This window comes from Lampetra fluviatilis, chromosome 9 (genome assembly GCF_964198595.1).
Source record: "Lampetra fluviatilis chromosome 9, kcLamFluv1.1, whole genome shotgun sequence".
NCBI classification, from domain to species: domain Eukaryota; kingdom Metazoa; phylum Chordata; class Hyperoartia; order Petromyzontiformes; family Petromyzontidae; genus Lampetra; species Lampetra fluviatilis.
Window position 1 is genome coordinate 7,627,979 of NC_136283.1, and position 22,254 is coordinate 7,650,232.

The following is a 22,254-nucleotide window of genomic DNA, read 5'->3' on the forward strand; positions in this document are numbered from 1 at the left end:
AATACAACTGCTATGCATAATACTGCAGCCAGGGATACACAGTACCAACACAACACCATTCACCCGTCAGCTTACAGCACACGAAGTCGGCGTGGGAAGAAATAGGAGGGGGAAGCTTCAAGCAGGTCACAGCGAGAAGAGATCAGAAGAGGGATTGAGGGGGCCCAGGACTGGCACCAAGAGACCAGAAGTGACATCCAGTGACACCAGGTAGGGCAAGGGAGCTAAAGTGGTGACGGGGATCAGGAAGAGGACCGATTGGCCGTGTGGAATAAAATAAACCGAGAGGACTTTAATCTTGATTTGAAGCTTTCGTGACTGCAGGAATCCATACTCTCTGGATCTTTCGGTAAAGTCACGTAGGTAGAAATTCTAATAAATCACGACGTTTCGATTGCAACACAAGCAATCATCATCAGGTGGGAAAACCACAGCAATATATATTTTTAGAGGACTTTCCTTATTTTATTTCCACTTCTTTAACATAACAAACTAACAGAGTATCATTATTTGTTTAAACGGTGTTCAATACAACTTGGCCTCCAGAGGGATAAGCCACAAAGACCATGGAGAGAAGACCCAGATGTGAGGTCAAGAGGTCAGTCTCAAGATCACAAGAACTACGAGGTAAGAAGACCAAGCCGTAAGACCACGGGCAAACACCGAGAGCAAGAAGTGAAACAATAACCGAGAGCTCCATCATCATCATCAGCGAGACCAGCAGCGAGTCCGTTTCGCCCCGAATACCCAGAAAAGCGCCACTCTCCACCATCACGAGGAGGTGGTGCAGGTGGTGTCTGGTCCGTGTCGGGATGTAACCAGCTGCGGGCTCGGTTGTCCGGCTCAGCTCTGCCGTGTCGAGGCGTTCCCACCACCACCACCCCACCCCCAATGCCACTTACCCGTCCGTCCGTCGGTGCTCTGTGCCGCTCTCTCAGCAGCCGCATGCAGCAGCTTAGCGGCGGTGTTGGCCAAGTCGGTCGGGGCAGAGCAGAGCGAGTGACCGAGCGCGGTAGCCACCACCACCACCTCCCCCCGTAGCCACTGAAGATGCTGTCGCCGCTCGCTCCGCTATCTCCGCTATCACCGCCGTCTCCGTCTCCTCCTCCTTCGAGAAGCAGCGGCTGAGACGCGGGGACGCGCGCACGCTTTAGACGTTTCACGCCGCGATTGGCTAGGGGGCGGGGTTAGGGGCGGTGAGGAAGAGGGCGATGACGTCACGAGCGGCGCGATGACGTCATGTGTGTTTTTTGTTTTGTGGCGTTACGGGAAAGCGGCGGCGTGACGTCACGCGTCGCTGTGTTGTGTGAGAGTGAGAGGCTTGGAGTGCACCTGGCCTGGCACAGGCGCCGTGGTGATGTTAAACCATCGTCAGTAGTGAATGTCCGGTGTTGGAGGGGTGGGCGGAGTTACCCTCCCCCCGCTCGTCTCCCCCTCTACCCCCCTCTCCATTGCCCCCCCCCCATCGCCTCCCCCCCATCGCCCCCCCTCTACCGCCCCCCATCGCCCCCCCTCTATCCCCCCCCATCGCCCCCCCTCTACCCCCCCCATCGCTCCCCCTCTACCCCCCCCCATCGCCCCCCCTCTACCCCCCCCATCGCCCCCCCTCTACCCCCCCCATCGCCCCCCCTCTACCCCCCCATCGCCCCCCCTCTACCCCCCCCATCGCCCCCCCTCTACCCCCCCCATCGCCCCCCCTCTACCCCCCCCATCGCCCCCCCTCTACCCCCCCCATCGCCCCCCCTCTACCCCCCCCATCGCCCCCCCTCTACCCCCCCCCATCGCCCCCCCTCTACCCCCCCATCGCCCCCCCTCTACACCCCCCATCGCCCCCCCTCTACCCCCCCCCATCGCCCCCCCTCTACCCCCCCCCATCGCCCCCCCTCTACCCCCCCCCATCGCCCGCCCTCTACCCCCCCCCATCGCCCGCCCTCTACCCCCCCCATCGCCCCCCCTCTACCCCCCCCCCATCGCCCCCCCTCTACCCCCCCCATCGCCCCCCCTCTACCCCCCCCATCGCCCCCCCTCTACCGCCCCCCCTCTACCGCCCCCCATCGCCCCCCCTCTACCCCCCCATCGCCCCCCCTCTACCCCCCCCCATCGTCCCCCCCCCTCTACCGCCCCCCATCGCCCCCCCCTCTACCCCCCCCATCGCCCCCCCCTCTACCCCCCCCATCGTCCCCCCCCTCTACCCCCCCCCATCGCTCCCCCCCTCTACCCCCCCCCATCGCTCCCCCCCTCTACCCCCCCGCATCGCCCCCCCCTCTACCCCCCCATCGCCCCCCCTCTACCCCCCCCCCATCGCACCCCCCCTCTACCCCCCCCCATCGCCCCCCCCCTCTACCCCCCCCATCGCCCCCCCCATCGCCCCCCCCCTCTACCCCCCCCATCGCCCCCCCCCTCTACCCCCCCCATCGCCCCCCCCCCTCTACCCCCCCCATCGCACCCCCCCCTCTACCCCCCCCCATCGCACCCCCCTCTACCCCCCCCCCATCGCCCCCCCCCCGCATGTTCTCGAACGCGCTGGTGAATGGGGGAGCAGTGGCCGCTGTAAACTTTATTTATTTACACGCCTTCTTTTAACTCTGTTGTTGTATCCTCAAATCTTGTAACTCAATTTTAACCCACTTCCCAATGTGGTATCGACTGCAAACTTGGTATATTTGTCCTACTGATGACAATACTATATTCTCTATCAGTCACCGGGCTACATCACCGGACCTCTTAAGGATATACAGGGACTCCTCTACTTCCGAACATTCCACTTACAAACTTACAGAAATACGAACAAACCCGGAATGTCCAGTTGCCTGTTCAGACAGTCATACGTTCAACCACCGCACAATAGATGGCGGTGATGGCATCTACATCTACAGAACACGAAGAACCAGTGGCATCTACAGATTATACAACTTTTGAAGCCATTCCCCGTGGTTAGTCTCCATGCCCTACAGCATGTTTGGAATCTACAAGTGGCTTATCTCTGGAATCTAACTCGTTCGTAAGAAGAGGAGTTCCTGTATGTTTTTGTTCGGAGATGTTTCTCGCAAAAAGCGTAAACACGGACATGTGCTAAATGTAGGTTCTCTAGCCCGTCTCGAATGTCATGAGCTTTTACAAACACTAGTTACTATGTCATCATCGTCTTTTGCATGGTAGTGGGGAAGTGCCAAACAATGGCTTGAGACATCGATTTTGTAATTCACATTTGTGCTGTTTTGCATACTGTAAATGGTTATTAGATTACTGCACAGTTTAGATATAAAGTTGTAATCCTAATCTACAATTCACTGCTGGATGAAGGCCCTCTCCACGCCATGTCGGTCATGGGACACGAGTGACCATACTTCACCATGCTGGTCAGTGCTGGTTAGTGAATGGGGTTGTGTAGGAATAGCTCAGACAATTCTCTTCAATTACATCATCCATGGCCAAGAATCCTACTCCGGTCGCGGAGTTTAGATCGCAGTGCGCTAACCAGTGCACAACAGCTCCACTCTGCTACCGTGGCTTGCTTTTATGGCTTTATTTAGGTGAATTTCGATACGTTTTTTGGTCTGGCCATGTTTGTTGTAGTACAAAGTTAGACTGATGGCCTTAATCTAAGTTGTCTTGTGGTTGTTGTTGTTTGACTTGCATCCCACTGGGATTTTTGCACAGTGTTGGTTTACGGTGCTTTTTCTGCAATATTTTGCTGTCTTTTCTTGGATTTTCTGTTTGCACTTAGTCACATAAGTCACTTTAAGATGTTTTCTTGTTCATGTTTTTGTTTGTTGCGGTTGCACCCTATTCAAGAGCCGAATGGCTCACAGGGCTATACCTAATAAATGAACTTGAACCATCATTACAACTGCAAACATTGCAGCTCAAGAACGCTGCCCAGAAGCTTCTTAAGTTCAAAACGGAACATCCTCGAAAACTCGAGCTATGCGATTACATCAGAACGTGTTTACGAGTGAGGCATCATAGCTCAGGGGTGGAATTAATATTCAATGTGTCACGTCTGAGGCAATGTGTAAAGGCATAGCAGTCATCCAGCAGTGGATTGCGAATGACTGGACACCGATTGACGGCGTGACTTGTCAAGGACTGTGTCGGCATCCCAGGAATGCGAGCTGCATCGTGTTCAGCCGTGGTCAATCCACTGCTGGATGAAAGCCCCTCCACTTCCCCCGCAAGTCGCCTAGGTGTAAGCTTCTGGTTGAAGTTGCTCATGTAATCAAATGACAGAACGTTTCGCAAAGTTAACTGCATGTAAATACGTAACCTATAACTGCACGTAACAGTCCACAACCTCATCCTCACCCCGATTCCATTGTTACGATTGAATAATAGATATTTTCAGTTCATTCAAAGGGATTGCTATAATGTTTTGCTTTGGGATAATTATCAAAACGAACAAGACAGTACAAATGGCATAGCTAATTAGTCAGCATAGATAAGACAGCAAATAAACGACACCTTGATAGTTGCAGTACAGCGAGACGAACAACACAAAACACACGTGCCAAACAACAACACAAACGAGCAGGGCTTTAATTTCAGCTGCAGCTGTCCGGGGCCGAGTTCTGGAAAATATTTCTTCGCCCCCCTCCTGCAATGTCGGGGGTTCGATGGGTTGAGTGGGAGGGGGGCGGGACATTTTCCACGAGTAATTAAAGCCTGCAACGAAGACGGCACTAACAAGACGAACACATTGGAAAAGACAATTACAAAAGTCGGCAAAAAGTACCAACTAGGCAGGCTGTACAAACGAGACAAGACAAAGATGACTAGACATACCAGACGGGTGAAATCGTAAAAAAACGACGCAGTACGGAAGAGACTGCATATCACAAACGAGGCCGAGACAGAACAATTCAAGGGGAACGCGCCGAATCTACACGTACACTCATTCAATGCGCATCTTGAACTGTAAACATCAATTTAGTCATTAAAGTGTTGCATGCCTACTTTTCCATTATATGCTTCCCATGTACATACTATTCTTATCACACACACACCTTGATACTTACACAAGTTGCTGTCAACTATATAAACACCTGTAACTTCAGTAACACTCAATTTAGACTAAATGAAAAATGTATACATTCGCATGAAATGTGTAAAGAGTTTATTGAACTTCAATGAAAAACTGCATTACAGCTTACACATGTTTTTTAATCTCTTAAAAAGTAGAAAATTGTACTTAAGCACGTATGAATCAAGAACGTGAATGTTTCTGGCAGTGATTTCATAAGCCATTTCATGCATGTAATTTCACTGCTTTCACATGGCATACAAATGTAAAAACAAATACACAGTATCTTAAAAAAACTGCCATGCCAGATATGTATTAGAACTACCCTTTATGGTTTGAGGATAATATTAATTTAGTGGAATATTTTCTCTCTCTAAATATTTATATTAAACGATGATATACCGTTACAGCTGAATGTTCGGTTTAACAGAGTGCATTTGGCGTTGAACCAAGGAGCCCTTAGTATTGTAACATCACTTATTTAACTTTACCAATCAACAAGGTCAGATAACTACACAGCTACGGACTGAGTGTGCCAACAACGAGTCATTAAAGGCAATTAAATATCTAAAACACAGTACTAAATTTGTTGCTAAAAGTATTTCCGGAACAATTTCAAAAGGAAATGTTATTTAACTATTATTAATTAAAATCGTAGATTTTAATTGTGTCGCTGAAGGCAAATACATATAGATTTTTCACAATAATGTGTCGTATTATTTGCAAATGTATTTTCCAAATAATAATCTGAGGCTAAGCTACAAGCCATTTTGCATGTCGTAGTAGTGAGGGATATCAATAGATGCTAACAGCAGTCAATGAAGATGTGCAACTATGCATGCATGCATTGTCCACACTGCAAAAATGCAACTCCCTGTCAGTACAATCCTTTCACACATAGCAAACGTGTACAAATAACTGCATTGTAACATCCGAATGAGCCTCAGGCTCCAACATGAGCCAACTTGCCATTCTATCACGAGCTCTTTTTACATAAAAATAACCAATTTAGTTCAAGAGGTCAAAGGATGCCCTGGATTGACATCAAGAACTATAAGGGCAAAAAGGAAGCCGTGAAGCTGGTGAAAGACAGGCACAGGTGAAAATGTTTCATTCAGCCCAATCGTTTCTCACAGAAGACAGCAGGGAATCGAATAACAAGGTTGTTCAAATGTTTTGAGTAGTTCAGGGACCAAAGCACTGAAATAACACCTCTGACACCTGGGCAGAAAATTAAGATTACACTGGGTAATCAAGTGCAATGAGTTGATGGTCTCAGCCTGGTCCCAATGCCTGCACAAATAATTAAATTTATCTGGGGGTTTCAATAAATTTGGCTAAATTACAGCTCGATTTGATTTCCAGGTGACATGTACGTTTCAGTAGCACGGCACGTGGGCAAGTGCACCCTCGACTGGATAATGGTCTCTTTAAAGGGAATTGTAAAGCAGTTCGAGAATATCTTCTGTGGGCCGTTATCTGCGTGATTTTAATAAATACTATGAATCAAAACATTCAACGGCAATACCATTGGAATAAAATTGGAAATCGGAAAAACATACTGTTCATCAGTTTTTGCATGCAGTTTCAATTGGTTGATTACAGCTAATTAGAATATGAATCATAGCCTACGAAAGATGTAAAGACTGACTCTTCCACGATTTGGTCATGATCTGATTCACAAATTACTTTTTTGGTGGTGCTTCTAAATATAAAGTATCAATGTTCTATAGCGGTGTAAACATACGCGAGTGAAAATAAGCTATTACCACGTGCACAATTCGATTGTAAGAATACATTTTAATGAATGGAGCATTACTACTGCTTACACTTGCATGAAAAACAGCACGTTTCGAGGAATGTTGTTTGTCCGAAGGTGCATGTAAATTAAAGTTGGGGTTGCCCCACGTTAGAGGTCATCCTGAGAGATGGCTATGGGACATGTCCATTGATCTCGGAGTAGAGATGCAGGAAAAATGGTCCACCAATATACGAAACAACTTAATCGAGGATGATTCATTGCCTTGTAAAAGAAACATGCACGCAGAACAATGCACAAGTTTCTACTTGATAAATTATAACTTTGTTTGCATGCTAATAACAAATGTTGCTAGCGCATGTGATTAATTGCGCACACAGCATTTAATACATAAACATGGCAGCCGAGTATGCATCGTAACGAGTCACTTCACTTGGCGACCGCAACCGCCCGCAGTGGCGCTGTATACGGCACAGCACTAACCACCACTTCACGATCGCCGAGACTGGAACATACGTGCACTTTAAGGTTCATGCCAAGGCCAAATCGCTGAATGTACTTCATTTGAAAACGTGAAAGTTTGGAGCACGTTTAACCCACTAAACTAAAGCACCTTAAATGGGCACAATACATATATTTAGAAATAAAAATATAAAATAAACTTTTTAAATGCTACTGGAAAGGGTTAAAGTTGTGCAATAAGTTCGGGAAAAATATTTTGTATATTCTATACATTGCCACAGATTGCAATAATTTACAAATAAATACTAATCTTACAATAAACAAGGAATGTAAATATAGCTTACATAAGTCCACATCACAGGCTCCCAACATTCTTATTTCACTTACTCAACAGCAAAGTATTAAAGTTTGAATGTTTTTCAAATATACAGTAAATGTCTACTTTGGCAAATCTGCGCATCAAAATATAATTAAGGCCTGTGGCTGAGTGCATAACAGACCTTATCAGTGACAATTTTCCTGAGTTTGTACTGGTTAGGATTAAAAACTGAGAAAATGTCACGTGAGATATTATTTGCAACTAGCCACTGAAGTGGAATTGCATGCTTATAATGTGAGATGTATTAATGCAACGTAGAGATAGGGAAACTATTAAAGAAACCCAATTCCAAATTAAATGTCAGATTTAAAAGGTTTGTATAAAAAAACTAGCCATGCAAAAAGTTGCAATTTCAAATCCTAATAATTGCTTGCAAACTACTGTCTTGGGTCAATTTCAATACGATTCAATCATTTACTTCAACAAAAAAAACACGTTTATAGGTACGGAATCCCTTTGTTGGTTATAAAATATATATATAAAAATGTATATTGGTAATGGTGTAACATGCAAATGATGTTCATGATTTAAATGTCAACATACAAATCAAAGCCAGTGTTATTTGCCATGTCTCTTGCATACAAAACTTGTAGAAAGCTTATATAAATTTACAAAACCAACGAACATTTCTAAAAGCTCCATGCCTGATCATTAGTGGCCATGAACACTCGTGTTTATCGACTCGTAAAAAAAATCCGCACGTTACCATTTTCCATTTCTGAAAAGGTGTGCTCAAAAAATGGTCCCAAGTCATGTTACCTTTCACCATCATCAATAATATAATCATACGTAACAGTGGTGTTTAAGATAACCACCACTCTCTTGTCAACTCGACCCTAGGAGGCACCTGCTTGGCAGTGATGTCCTGTTTCTTCCGCTTTGTATGCGCCGAGAGGGCGTGTCACTTTCACGAGCTGACAACCACGCGATGTACTTAGCCTCGGAGCGGCTTTAAGAACAACCCATCCTTTTCGGGATAGTTATTCCCACTCCTCAGATGTGTTAAGAATGCCTTTGGACCTGTTGTTGATCATAATGGCTTGTCTATAACAGCAACACCTGCAATAAAAGCACTCTTGTTAATGATAGTGTGCATTTCAGTTCAGTTAAACAACACCGTCTTACATATGACGACTGAAGGCAATTATTTCTAAAGCAACTGCAAAAGATATCCAAAATGATGATCAGATGCGTCTGGCATTGAAATAGTTGCGACAAGCCGAAATTGTAGTAATCGTTCTCAGAGATGCAGAGTTTGGTCATATAATTGCTATGCAACTGCCTAACTACTGCCTGTTTAGGCATCAGAGTGCGCAGTTACCAGCGTAATTTCTGTCCAAGCACTAACCAACACAGCAGTGTAACTGGCCTGTGTATTCATGTACATGCACCTACACGATGGCTAAAACATAACATTAGTTTAACATGCAAAGGGCCCCAGAGCTTTCTAATGCGAACACAAATGACACCTTAAACAATGCGTCAGGCCTCAGTCCACCCACACACTGACACACACTGGTCACTAATTAGGAGATTTAAAATGTTTTCATTACAATTAGGATGCACCAACGAGATGGGAGGAGAGGCATGTTGAAGAGCTCTGTCCACCACTCTTCCCATCCTCTAAATACAAAAAAATTCGAACCTTCCCACAGTGGAGGTGAAGAGCAAAAAAACCCCTTAAATTGCCCCACCGGACGCAAAGGCCGCCCAGTGGAAATCTGAACCTCCACGGCTTAAGCTACAGCCTTTCAGCCAGAGAGAGCATCCCCCATAAATGGGAAATTTAACTTGGGTGTTTTCGATAGCTTGATAGTTGAGAGCGCTGCTTAAAGCAAAGGCTCTAAGCAACCGCTATTTGCAGTTTTGGCAGAAAAACAAAACTAAGGGGGCATGGGTAGTGTCGGAAGTTACGTAGGTAGAGTCACGTCAGGGATTCTGGTATGGGAAGGTTCCGTTGCGCTCTAAAGGGATGGGCGGGGTGGTGGTGGATGGGGAGCTCTTCTCTCTCATCCTGCCTCTCTCTCATCCAATTGCCATTTCCTAATTTGAAATAAAATGAACTTTTTTTTCTTTCAATTACAAAAACCAACAGCGTTCCTCAGCAAGAACAGTTGAGTGGAGGCCACGAAGTTCGTGTAGGATGGTAGCGTGGTATGTTGCATAACTGTGAACCACCATGTAAACGTAGACAATAAGTCACCTGCATAACTGCGGCCTGTGCTCATGCTCACGGGCAGCAGGGTCCACGAGTCCGCGCTGGGGTTGTAGAACTCGACTGACGAGAGGTTGGATGAGCCGTCGTCGCCGCCCACCACAAACAGCATCCCGTTCACCGTGCACACGCCTGCCAGGGCACACGGTGGCGAGACGACACAAGGGGTTCATCACAGCGTACGTTCACGGTATTACTTTTATTAACCTGGAGTCATTTACATTACTTCAGCTTAACCTGCTATTTAGGTAATTCGCATGTTTGGGAAGTATTTTGAAACATAGCTTACAGTGCCAAGAAAAAGTTTGTGAACCAATTTTCTGAGGTCCTCAGAGATTTACTTTGATCATGGCATGACTTGTTTCCACACACCTGTATGGTGAAGACCAAACTCAAAAATCGTCTGATCTTTATATAGGGTGGGGCCTCCCAAACTCATCCCTGAATATCTACCTAATTATTTAAAACACGTGATTTCATTATTCCCTTAATTGAGCTAATGAAACCAGGAGTGTACTTACTTTATCACCTTAAATTTTCACCTTAATTTCTCATTGTTTGTTTAATTCATACACCATTTCATTTCAAAAGACATGGAATTGGTTAATATAAACCCTATTGGATATTTGAACCTCATGGCGGGACACCAGGGTCCCGAATAAACGGAAGCCAAAATCGTAATTAATTTATTCATTTTTGGCGACTCCGTCCCACCGCGCACTGTTTTTCTTTCCCATCTTGTTTGTTCCGCATGTTCTGAATGATAAGTGTCTGCTCCATCCGTGTGCCGCTACCGTGCAGACAAGGTTGCCGAGGTTAAGTATGACGCAATTCCACAAAACCCACCTGCATTCCGCCGGCACATGTTCATATCGGCCACCTGCCGCCACGAGTTGGTGGGCGGGTTGAACACCTCTACACTCTTCCGGACCAGTGGCCCATCGTGTCCACCCACCGCAAAAAGCAGTCCATCCAAAACACCAACACCTGTGTCAAATCATATCGATTATTGTGTTTGTTTTATTCACACGTTTACCAATTAACATCACGTAAACTGTACAGTACTAACCCTACCATCATTTAATACTGGAGATAACATCAGAGATGTGGTTTATAGTGTGTTAATGTTTGGTAATATTTGGTCTTTATAACTGTGGTATAATTAGTGAACTAATATACAAAGGAATGATGTAAATTATATAATTGGCTTCATATACATTTGGAATTCCTAAGACACCAGGATGATTGTATTTATTTTGTTCTTCTGAAGAATTTTTTTTTATTTGAAATACATGCAAACTTCACACATTACGTGTCAAAGCTACGTATTCAGAAATCAAGAAAAAAATGTAAGACTCAAGATAGCCTTAACAGATATTAATGATGCACTACCCTTTTTCATTGACTATAGTGTTAATTGCATGAAAATTTGTATTGTTGTTGACATTTCCTACTTGATCACGACATTAAAAGTAGAGCTCACTCAAGCAGTGGGCACAAACATTTGCGTAATTGCCCATAACATAAAACCGAAGATGACAGTAACAAATTGCACATTCGTAATCACAGATAGTAACATTAGATTTCCCAAAAGCCTGCAAATGTGCAGGCGCTTGAATTGCAGTGGGGATTAACGTCACATTAATTGGCAATTTAAGAAGAATAAAATCTGTCACATTTTTCACATCTCATGTGGCTCAGTTATATTGCAAAATCTTTAATATGTTTTCTTGAGATACTCAATACTAATTCCTTACAATCACCAATACAATATCATTGTTTTAAAAGTACATAGAGGTTATTCATCATAATTGATAATTTTGTATTTCCAAAGTAGGACATTACCTATCTATTTTGTAAATATCAAGTAAATGTGTTTCAAGTTATCATAAGGGGCCATCCATTTCGTACTTTCGCAAAAATCTGTCAAAACTTGACCCCCCCCCCTCCCTGTACGCACGCATACTTTTTACACCCCCCCACCCGCGTACGTACGCTTGACGCACCCCCCCCCCAATCCTAAAGAACACCCGATATTTAATCCAAGCAGAAAGGATCAAGGATTAATAACATTAATGTGTGTTTAAGCAAACAGATAGTCCACCACAAGACTATCTAACGCATTTAAAGGCCAATGTAGACAAATTAATTATTATCGATACTTCACACCCCCCTTTCCTTTCCTATGCACACGTAAATTGTCAGTAGACCCCCCATATGCAAGCTTACACATTTAGGTTAACCCCCTCCTGCCTCCTCCATACGTACTAAATGGATGGCCCCTAAGTAAAGCTTTTGCTGAAGGGTGCTGGAACAAGAATGCTTTTAAGTGTTATCACATTGCACGTGTGAGGTTTCCTGGGGTAGTCCAGTTTCTTCCGACATGCAGAACATCTAAGCAAACAAGTGAAAATTAAGCTCGAGCTTCAGGTGAGTGAGCCTTTCCTGAATAAAATAAATCTGTTACTGCAGGTGCACAAATGAGACGCAATCATGTATTACCGTACCAGCTCCACTGCGGCGAGTGCTCATTTCTTTTACGTACGTCCACTCATTCGAGATTGGGTTGAATGCCTCCACAGAGCCCAGACACTGGCGAGAAGCTCCATCATAGCCTCCCACGGCATACAGAATGCCTGCGTTCAATTGTCATACACACAGAGACAACGATCTTTCTTAGACTGCTAGAATTAAACTTAGTTAACACTTTTTTTGTTTCGATTTAAAGCTTTCGTGACTGCAGGGATTCATGTTCTTGGTTCTTTCGGTAAAGTCACGTAGAAGGGAAATAATAAAATAATAAAAATTAAACATAATAAAATAAAATTCTCACGACGTTTCGGCCACAACAGATGACAGTATATAAAGATACTGATGGAGCCAGCACCATGCCTATCCTGTCTGCTATATTATCTCTCTTCTACAGCAAGTGGGAACTCTGTTGGTTTGGTTCTTGCACCCTTCTGGGCCCCAAGAGCTAATTTCCCCACAGCAGCCCTGCACGATGTCAAACTAATCTCATGGGATCTTGAAACCCCGATCCCCACGCTTGGTTATTGACCCACCAACTTTAGAGCTCGGATGATCCCAGAACCAATTGTGAGGTCAAGGGGTAAATGCTGAAGTGAGACGCAAACGCCGTTACAGCACTCACTTGATTCAACTTCCAGGCTTTGATAGTAACAATATGAAAAAAAATTACACCTCAAGAAAACTTTGCAAGAAGAAAATATACATATTCTTGGTTCTTTCGGTAAAGTCACGTAGAAGGGAAATAATACAATAATATAAATATAAAACAATAAAAATTCTCACGACGTTTCGACTGCAACACAAGCAATCATCATCAGGTGTGAAATCCACACCAGCGATGTTGTTGTCGTGAGAAAATTTTCTTGCTGTGGTTTTCACACCTGATGATGATTGCTTGTGTTGCAGTCGAAACGTCGTGAGAATTTTTTTTGTTTTATATTTATATTATTTTATTATTTCCCCTCTACGTGACTTTACCGAAAGAACCAAGAAGATGAATCCCTGCAGTCACGAAAGCTTTAAATCAAAAAAGAAAATATACATTAAGATCGTCTGGACCTTAATTCCCTGACTGCAGAAGGTATAAAGAGGAAGAGTAGCAGGTGGTAATAGCACCAAGCCCAAAGAGCCTTGGCCCTGGAGAACCTGGTTACCAAAAGTCATGGAAACAAGGCATTAAAATCGCGACTGAACCAGCGATGTTGTTGACGTGACACACCAGCCACTTATTTTTGGCTGAGCTAACATGCTCCTGCATGACTGCGCCTAAATTAAGCAGCCAATTCAAATGAAACAGAGCCATGATAGAAGTTATTCAATGTGACCAACAAGGTTGGCAAATGCTCAAAACTGAGAAAATTAACTGCTGTACAGTGTGCTACATTCCACACTGCTGCTCCAAAATGCACGCACACACAAACAGTTTATTGCTTTGGATAAATGTACTTGTGCTTAAAAATGTAAATCTGGAGAAATCTATGACACAACCCAAGGCTAACATAATTGCAGCCTGGTACATTTGGAATTCTGATGTGACTCTACAACAACAACACCTATATGAATCACCAGGATTGAGTCATGCACTTGTAAATGCCTCAGCCACAAGTGTGAATATGGAAAGCCAAACATAGTACAGACAATTCTCATCACACTGGAAAGGGTAAACAGCTGCTGAATGGATGTATTGCGTTTTGGAAAGAACGGTCTGTAAAAGCATTAATAAAGCATGATTTTAAACCCATTCCTCTCTACTAGGGCCTTACACATTTCAGAACTCAATTGTTCTAAAAAAGAAATAAACCTGATATCCTTAAAATGAACAGTTCACACAAATATGTGAAATGGAAATAAAGATGCCCGATTTTCATGACTTTGTCCTAACTCATGGTCATGCCAGAACAGACAACACTGCACATCTATTTATGAAGTAAGCTACATATCGACGCAAAGCATAAAGTATAGCTCCAAGCGGGGGTAAATAAAAAATATATATGATCAAGTACCGAATGTACCTGGGTGGTTGCTTTCACAGTAAATCTGACGTTACACCATTTCTCTCGTCGTTTTTTTGCAAGCGGTCTCAGAGTGTTATGAAAATGCCCGAAGGTCAGACATTCGAGTCTATCTGACAAGAGTAAGATGACAGCATCGTGATGCAATGCAGGGCAGACAGGCACAGTGGAGAACGAGGTACAAATATTAACTCAGCCAAAGCACAGGCAGGGGACTAGGGAAACAAAGTGGTACCCAAAGAGTGCTCACGAACACAGGCAATCAAACATTATTTTAACACTGGGGGGGGCATATATGTATGTTGAACTTCTTTCTCACTGTATGTAGCCAAACACTAATCAGAGGTATGGGGGGAGGACAATGAACTAAACACAAAAGGCAGTTTTAAAAAATGAAAACAGCAACTTAAACATACACCGACTCATGTTGCCATGCTGCTAATTCAATACAATTATCAAACAATCAATGCCAAAGCTGGGTGATGAATGTTAATGTTTTAAGCATTTAAGCAGCAGATACATTAAAGAATTATACACATTGACAGCATTTCCTAGTGCACATTCCGCCTAAAGATAATATCCTAGTGTAGCAAGTGGGTGCTAAACCTTGAAACCCCTTGAAAACGAGACAATTTGATAGTTTAGCAATTGCTGATCACTGTACAAATACACTCAGGACAATAGCACAGGAATAGCCTACTTCTGTGACCAAATGACAACAGATAATATTTTAAGTGCACACAAATTTGCAAAAATAACATTCAACTGTTCATTTAACTGATGTGCAAATATCAGAACAGCTACATATGCATGAACCACCATTTGAAAGTGAACAATGGAGCCATACAGAGCAGCTTGCGATGTTTCTTCTGTTATTCTTAGCATCTAGGTTGGTTTAGTTAGGTTGAAGAGACCTTGGCATTTACAATTAATCATAAGGCTCCTAATGATTGTCTTGTGTGACTTAGACAAATTGCAGTGACACGCAGTTCTTAAATACACTCGATATTAAGTTGAACCAGAAACAATAGCAGTACAAATGAGACGGCAAAGACGGGACAAAAATGAATACATTCTTCAATCGAATTGTGACCCTGAATCATAACAATTTAACAAATGGCTGTTAAGTTCCCATCCATACACTAATCTCTTACCATGTGGTTCTGTGGGGATTATTGGCTGTTAGGCATGTGATGAGTGATGATGTTGTGATATGGCAGGGATCCACATTTGAGGAGTGTGGCTCATTATGAAACTTACATGTTATCATATTTATTGCTATTGCAGAAAATAGGGATTAACATTTTATTTAAAAAAAAATGCACTTGCACATGAAATGTCTGGATATCACAACTAAAGGCTTTAGTTTCATATAAACCTCATATTTGCAGAGGAATATATGACCCCTGATGGAATATACAATTATCTGCCTAAGGGGGAAACTAACAAGGCAACTGCTGAGGAAGGCTTGGAACCTTCAATGATTTGCTTTATTTTTGGTTGATTCAGTGTAAATGCCTCAAAATACTCCCATAAACATTCAGCAGTACTCGGCTGTATGTTTTTTAGCTGTCGGTATTTTTTGCTGTAATTATGTATATAGAGTTGGGAGACGCCAACATAAACGGTCATTTCTATGGCCAAATCTGTATTTAAAATCTCCATTTGATTGATTGGGATTCCTACCTAGTCTGTAAAATTTACCCAATTACACTACAATTCCAAGGCGTTGATGAGGCAAGATGAGAGGACTCATGGAGCCTGGCTGGCCTAGTGCAATGGCCGTTGAAACATATGCTCGATATTGAGTTAAACATTTTCAATTGCACACTGGCAGGTTTCGGGATCGACCACCAGGAACGCCACTGCGACCTTGTGGATTACTATTCAGACCACCGTGATTTCCACTTGGCACCACCTGGCTGAATATTTGGCCCATAAAAACCATCGGGACTACCACTAGGACCATTGGGCCCACCAGGAGAAACACATGGACTATTGCTATTGGGCCAATTCCATGCACTAGGCATCGGCCATACGTATAAATTACAATTTTGGTGTACACCACCAGCTGGAATAGGGACTGATACCATGACAGTGAGTTTGAAATGTTCACTCCTCTCTACGTGATCCACCAACTTCTGCCTCCGAATCATTGGATTATAGGTGTGGACTAAAGCTCCAATATGCAGCATAATAATATATTCTTGAATTCAATTGTCACTTATCGATTACAATTCTGTAAAATGTCAAAAACTAAAATTTTGTGAATCGAATTGTAAATACATGGTTAACAAATATCAACGACATGCTTCCTGCAACATTAAAAATAATACATTCACATTGAGATAAAACAAGCATCCGATTAGCCATTCAGAATGTGACCCAATTTTTATTGGGTCACAGTCGGATCCAATCTCAAACTGTATGCATTTCTGAAGTGTTTCCAATTTTTACTGAAGAAAGTGGGTTGATCCAATTCTAAAGCAACCAAAGCTACGCCCCCCTAATCAATATTACTATAAAAACCCCGCAAAACTTGAGTGTAATTAATGCCTTAGATTCATTTGCACAATATAGGGGACGATCTGCATTCGTCACGCCAGTTATTACCTCCGACGACACCTACACCCACACTGCTGCGCCGGGTGTTCATGGAGGCCACGTGCACCCACTCGTTGGTCTTGTAATTGTACGCCTCCACCGTCGCCAGCCCTGGAAAACAAGCCAGCAACAGCCTTGCAGTCTTCAACGTCTTCTCACCGATGGACACATGACACTTGTCTGGTTAAGCAGCACGCCTTGAAACAGATTGGCATATGTGTGTGGTTACATTGTGTTGTACTGCTCAAATGATTGCTTTGCTTTTAACCACTTTATGCAATCTTAAAAGGGATTAAAGTATATGCATTTAAACGTGAATGCAAGCTGACTATTCAGACAGATATATCTTCACACAATGCAATTAACTAAGTGAATCGCAAAATTCACTTTCTCGTGCTGCCGAAAAGGCATGGTTAGTCCAGGGTACAAATGTCATTAAGTATAAACAGATTGTCCAAAATTGTTATTTTTAATCATCTTTTCACTTGATATTAAAACAAAAGGATAATTTGCAACATAAAATGAGCCAGTATTCAGGTCATGGTCCCGCCAATACAGGTAAAATAATGATCAAAATTCATTGCTGCAAATTACATACAATATATGGACCTCACGTGATGGGAATAATCCGATACAACCCAGCTTGTGAATAAGTAACTCTCACGATGTTAGTTTTCCCACATTGGATATAAACACAAGGCATGAATGAGTATGACATGCAGACGCAATGTTTATTTAAACCACATGAGATCCCAATGAGACTATCAATATATTTTTAAACAAAGACCTGGGTTATAAAAGCATGCATATAAAAAACCGGGTAAAGCAAATACAGTGCAATTACAAAACCCACACAAGGCAACTATGGAAGATAGCTTGGGACATTTATCTCGCTAATCTTGGGAACTTCAATGAGTTAATTTGGTGTGGCTGATTCAATGTAAATGCCAAAGATCATTGACCGAAGCCACTTGCAGTGACCCATCTGAGTGTTGAGTCTTGGCCAAGGCTAACATTACTGGTCTTAGTTGTGCACAAAAAGTGTAAGTAAAGCAATGTCTAACCAATGTTAAATATTTCAGCTTTGGAAGCCAAAATTAACATTGGCTACGGTTATAATTGGATGGCCTATTCTTAGAACATTCGAAGCCGAAATGGTGCTGAGCAAAGTGAAATGAACAGGCACCAATGGGAGCTACTACTCTCTCACCGCCACCCCGTGCGACACCCCCGTATTTTGCCGTTGTGGTTCTAGCCGCTTACTCACCCGTGCTGCCGTCGAAGCCGCCCACGGCATACAGCACGCCATTGAGCACGGCGGCACCCAGCGTGCTGCGCCGGTCCTGCATGTTGGGCGCCGCCAGCCACACGTCCTTGGCCGCGTCGTACACGTCCACGGTGCGCACGCGCAGGGAGCCGTTGAAGCCACCCACCGCATACACCATCCCGTTGAGCACCACCACGCCTGTGTCAGCATGTACAGGTAAAGACAAAGATCCCCCGTATAGCAATTAAAAGAATGTTGGGGCAAGTGCTGTTAGTGAGCACTGATGAAGGCCAGAACACCCTTTTGTCTCCCAGTGGTGATGTTTACACACCGAAACCAGGTACTCATTTGAGGCCGAGTCGAACGAGGGGAGGCCCATGACTGGTTCAGATATTCGTTACTGGTGTTGGTCGTGATGCGGGAATCGAACCCGGGTCAGAGTTCGTAGTGCAGTAACGCTAACCTGGTACACTACCGCACCCCACACGTGCAGTCACACACACACATACGCAGAATTACTAAATTAAACCCACAGACTAAGTCAAAATTCTTACAGGTTGTTGACCAGACTAAGACTAGAACCAAAATCTAAATAATGAGTACTAAATTAACAATACTTCACTGCTAGGATGCCGAGATGTTAGATGCATGCTGAGGCCTATGCATAAATAACTCTGTGGCCGTAAGGTGGAAATGAATAACAATGAACTCGATGAACTTATGCAGTGTGGTAAAACTTTTACAAGGGCTGTTAATGAGAGGTCACACCAACTGAGGGTTGTGATAACTGTATTTTGTAGACTCATGTTTACGTACATTATATTTTATCGATAAACATCTTCATACTATATTTTACATCAATTGGGGCTACAATATTGAATAATAAAGCAGTACATTATTTGTTATGCTCTTACATTTTTGCCTCGGTTGAAACATATAAAGGCTCTAACGCAGTTACAAATCATAGTTACTAAATTATTTGTGCACTATTTATATAAATTTTACAAAAATACTTGCAGCCGCCTTTTTGCTATATCTCCCACAATTGTCATCTATAATAAACTTTTAGCATTCAACTAATTCTAAAAATGTAGTTAATTGTGTCGTTCAGATGGACAAGAGTCAATGCAGTTAGTGTATTCTCCAGTGCGTTTTTCCCATCAACCCACTGAAGTGAACATTTTGGAGCCAGTAAGGGCGTTCCACTAATTTTTTCTCAATCTGCAATGTAGTGTGCGCTTCTTCAATAGAGGAAGAGCAAAACTACACAAACTTTCCGGAAGCCCGCGTGGCTATCGGATCTCAACATTGGCATTCATCTCCCGAACATATTGCCAAATTCAAGAAAATAATTGCGTGCAATGAATGTTGTTGCACTTAGACATGTGTCCACTTAAGAGCACCGAGCATTTCAGTTTAATTTCCTTCAAGGCAATCACTTAGCTTCTTAACTGCCCAGGGTTAGGCTATTTGTTACTTGGATGATAATGGGCAACTAACAACAGCACAGCATTGTAAAATGTGCTCTCTGAAAATTAAGGCTCTCAGCAAAATGGTCAGTTTATAATGTGATGTTGGAAATGGCAGCACACGCTGCATGCTGTTAATTTATATGGTTCGCCAGAAAAAAGATGACAAAAAATGTGTCTTATTCCAGTTGACTGGGAGGTGAGAAGGTAATACTTTTGCAATATCCTCCACCTAAAATATGTCTGAGATTGTTTTACTGAAAATGCTGTTGAACTAGTCTCAGCTGGCATAGATATTAGACTATACGAACACTGAAAGCAGAGGAGAGTCTGGTGCATAGATACTTGCAGTGAGAGTGCTTCACAATGATCTCTTTTACAATACCTTTCATGTGAAAGTTGTAATATCCGAGTTGTACAGCATGTAAATCAGAAAGTGACCCAAATGCAAGGTTTGATGTTTTCAAAATTCTCAGCGTATGCATATGTAAGCATACACTGATGTTGATTTGTTGTGATAGAATATGCTGGCAACTTACGATGCACTGAGCAAATATTACAGTATTAATTTTTCTTGGTGAAATTGAACAAACATATTTTTTTTATGTCATCAAAGTGGTACATGTAAAATGGCAAGAACTGCACCTTATTGAAGTACTGTCACTGAAAAAAGACAAAATGGCAGTGAAGTAGAGTGAATAAGACATATAATTGGTAAACAGGCTGATTATATCTTTGAAGAAGTAAAAACATATGAGAGTAAAAAAAAAATTGAACATGATGAGCAGAAAGTGTATAAACCAGTTCAGAATTAAACAGACTGTGCATGGATCAGAATGTGACCTAATAAAAATCACGGTCACATCCTGATTGACTTTGCATGATCAGCTGACCCAAAAGAATGATGTTAAACATTAAACCCAAACTGCAATACAAAATTAATGGGATAAAGACTCCCACGAAGTGCATAACCCTGTCCCCCTAATGTCCAGCATTGCTGTAATGAACCCAAGCAATGGCTTGGGTTCAATTCCCAAGTGACGACTGTATTTTTATATATTTATTTAAAAGTCATACATTACACAATGCTAAAACTGACAGATAATATTAATTAAAAAGCTTTCTTTGCTCATGAAATTCTAGACTAAGCCCTAAAATCCCAACACAGGGCATCTGACGCTCCACGTTACAGTGGCAGTGGTCGTCATGGGATGTCAATAAACAAATTTGCTTCTCAGTCCAAGTGCATTCTTTTAACTTGCATACGTAAATAGTTTAATGTTTCTGATATTATTTAATGGAGTACTGAATAGTATATTATCATACAGTTGTTAAAATGAAATCCCGAGAAACAGATCAGAAAATGATTTTACCCCAGAATGATAAATTTAACAAATCATGGGTCTTATCCAATCAAGATCAGAATTCTATTGGAGGTGCGATTGGCCCAAATGTGGTCAGATGCAATCACACACAAACCATGCACCCAGAGTGACCAGCTATTTTAAGCCTACGTCATCACTTCTATGCCACAGGATTGAGCAAAATCTTGAGTGCCAGCATTGAATAAGTTGATTGGTTGATTGAGTAAACGTGCGAGTAGGTAAATCAGAAGGTGAGAATAAGCAATGATATGAGCAAGTGAGTGAATGCAGCATTTCAGTTTAATTTGCTTCAAGGCAATCACTTATAGCTCCTTAGCTGCCTAGGATTAGGCTATACGTTACTCGGCTGATAATGAGCAACTAATAACAGCACAGCATCGTAAAATGTGCTCTCTGAATATAAAGGCACGTCAGCAAGTGTGCCAGTGCTTTGGTCGGTGAGCACACGTATGAGTGAGTGGGTAAATGAGTCCGTGAGCAAGTGTGCATGTGTGTTCTGCTGACCAGCCCTGCAGCGCCTGGATGGGAGTTCACCCACTTGGAACCACCTCTCCTCCTTGAGGTCATAGCACTCCACACTTCGAATTGCCTTGGGGGCTTGGCCACCCACCACAATCATCACCTGAACAGATAGGGAGAGATGCAGAGGGAGACAAACACAATGTTAAAAAAAAAAAAAGCTGAATTTCATATTGCTTTTTGTGCTGTTAATTGATTCCCGTTGTTTTATGTTCCATGGTGCTGGTTGGGTCTCATTTAATTTTAAGGTAGGTACCTTCATCGAGTAAATCTTTGATTTTATTATCATAGTCCTCACGGGGCATCATAACGGTCGATCGACCCTTATCAGCAGCAAGGATTTGGATATCTTTATTTGCTCTCAATTCTCTTAAGGCGTTTTTGCTTCACTGAAGTTAATATTTGTTTTTGAAAAATTCTGTGAACACACTTCCATTATGATATTGTTCTTTAGCCTCAAGATTACTTCGTCAAAAGCATATTAATCTCCAACCGTATAACCTACATGCCGGTAATGTATAATAACAATGCTGCACACAGCACCAAAAAAATTGATTCATAGACAAGCGATTCTCTGCATGTATTTGTGAGCATAAATAATCTATATCAGTTGATGATTCTTAGAATGCTG

At 42.9% G+C, this 22,254-nt stretch overlaps 2 protein-coding genes across 8 annotated transcripts in view; both read right to left on the reverse strand.

The window, feature by feature from the left end:
• HERC4 (HECT and RLD domain containing E3 ubiquitin protein ligase 4) overlaps window positions 1–1,168 on the reverse strand; it is a 55,933-nt gene extending 54,765 nt beyond the window's left edge. For both annotated transcript variants that reach the window (XM_078859726.1, XM_078859725.1), the window contains exon 1: window positions 903–1,168. The gene's annotated coding sequence lies outside the window, so the exon portion shown is untranslated. The remainder of the gene's footprint in view (window positions 1–902) is intronic.
• Window positions 1,169–5,160: 3,992 nt separating this feature from the next.
• Window positions 5,161–22,254, reverse strand: part of LOC144934179 (kelch-like protein 2) — a 41,315-nt gene continuing 24,221 nt past the window's right edge. For 5 of the 6 annotated variants that reach the window (XM_078859728.1, XM_078859732.1, XM_078859731.1 and 2 more), the window contains 6 exons: window positions 21,609–21,726; window positions 18,251–18,448; window positions 16,993–17,094; window positions 12,343–12,471; window positions 10,682–10,822; window positions 8,690–9,967 (listed from right to left, as the gene is read on the reverse strand). In XM_078859728.1, coding sequence (XP_078715854.1) covers window positions 9,696–9,967; window positions 10,682–10,822; window positions 12,343–12,471; window positions 16,993–17,094; window positions 18,251–18,448; window positions 21,609–21,726 — 960 coding nt within the window. In that variant the 3' untranslated portion in view covers window positions 8,690–9,695. The other variant, XM_078859733.1, reaches the window with a different exon arrangement.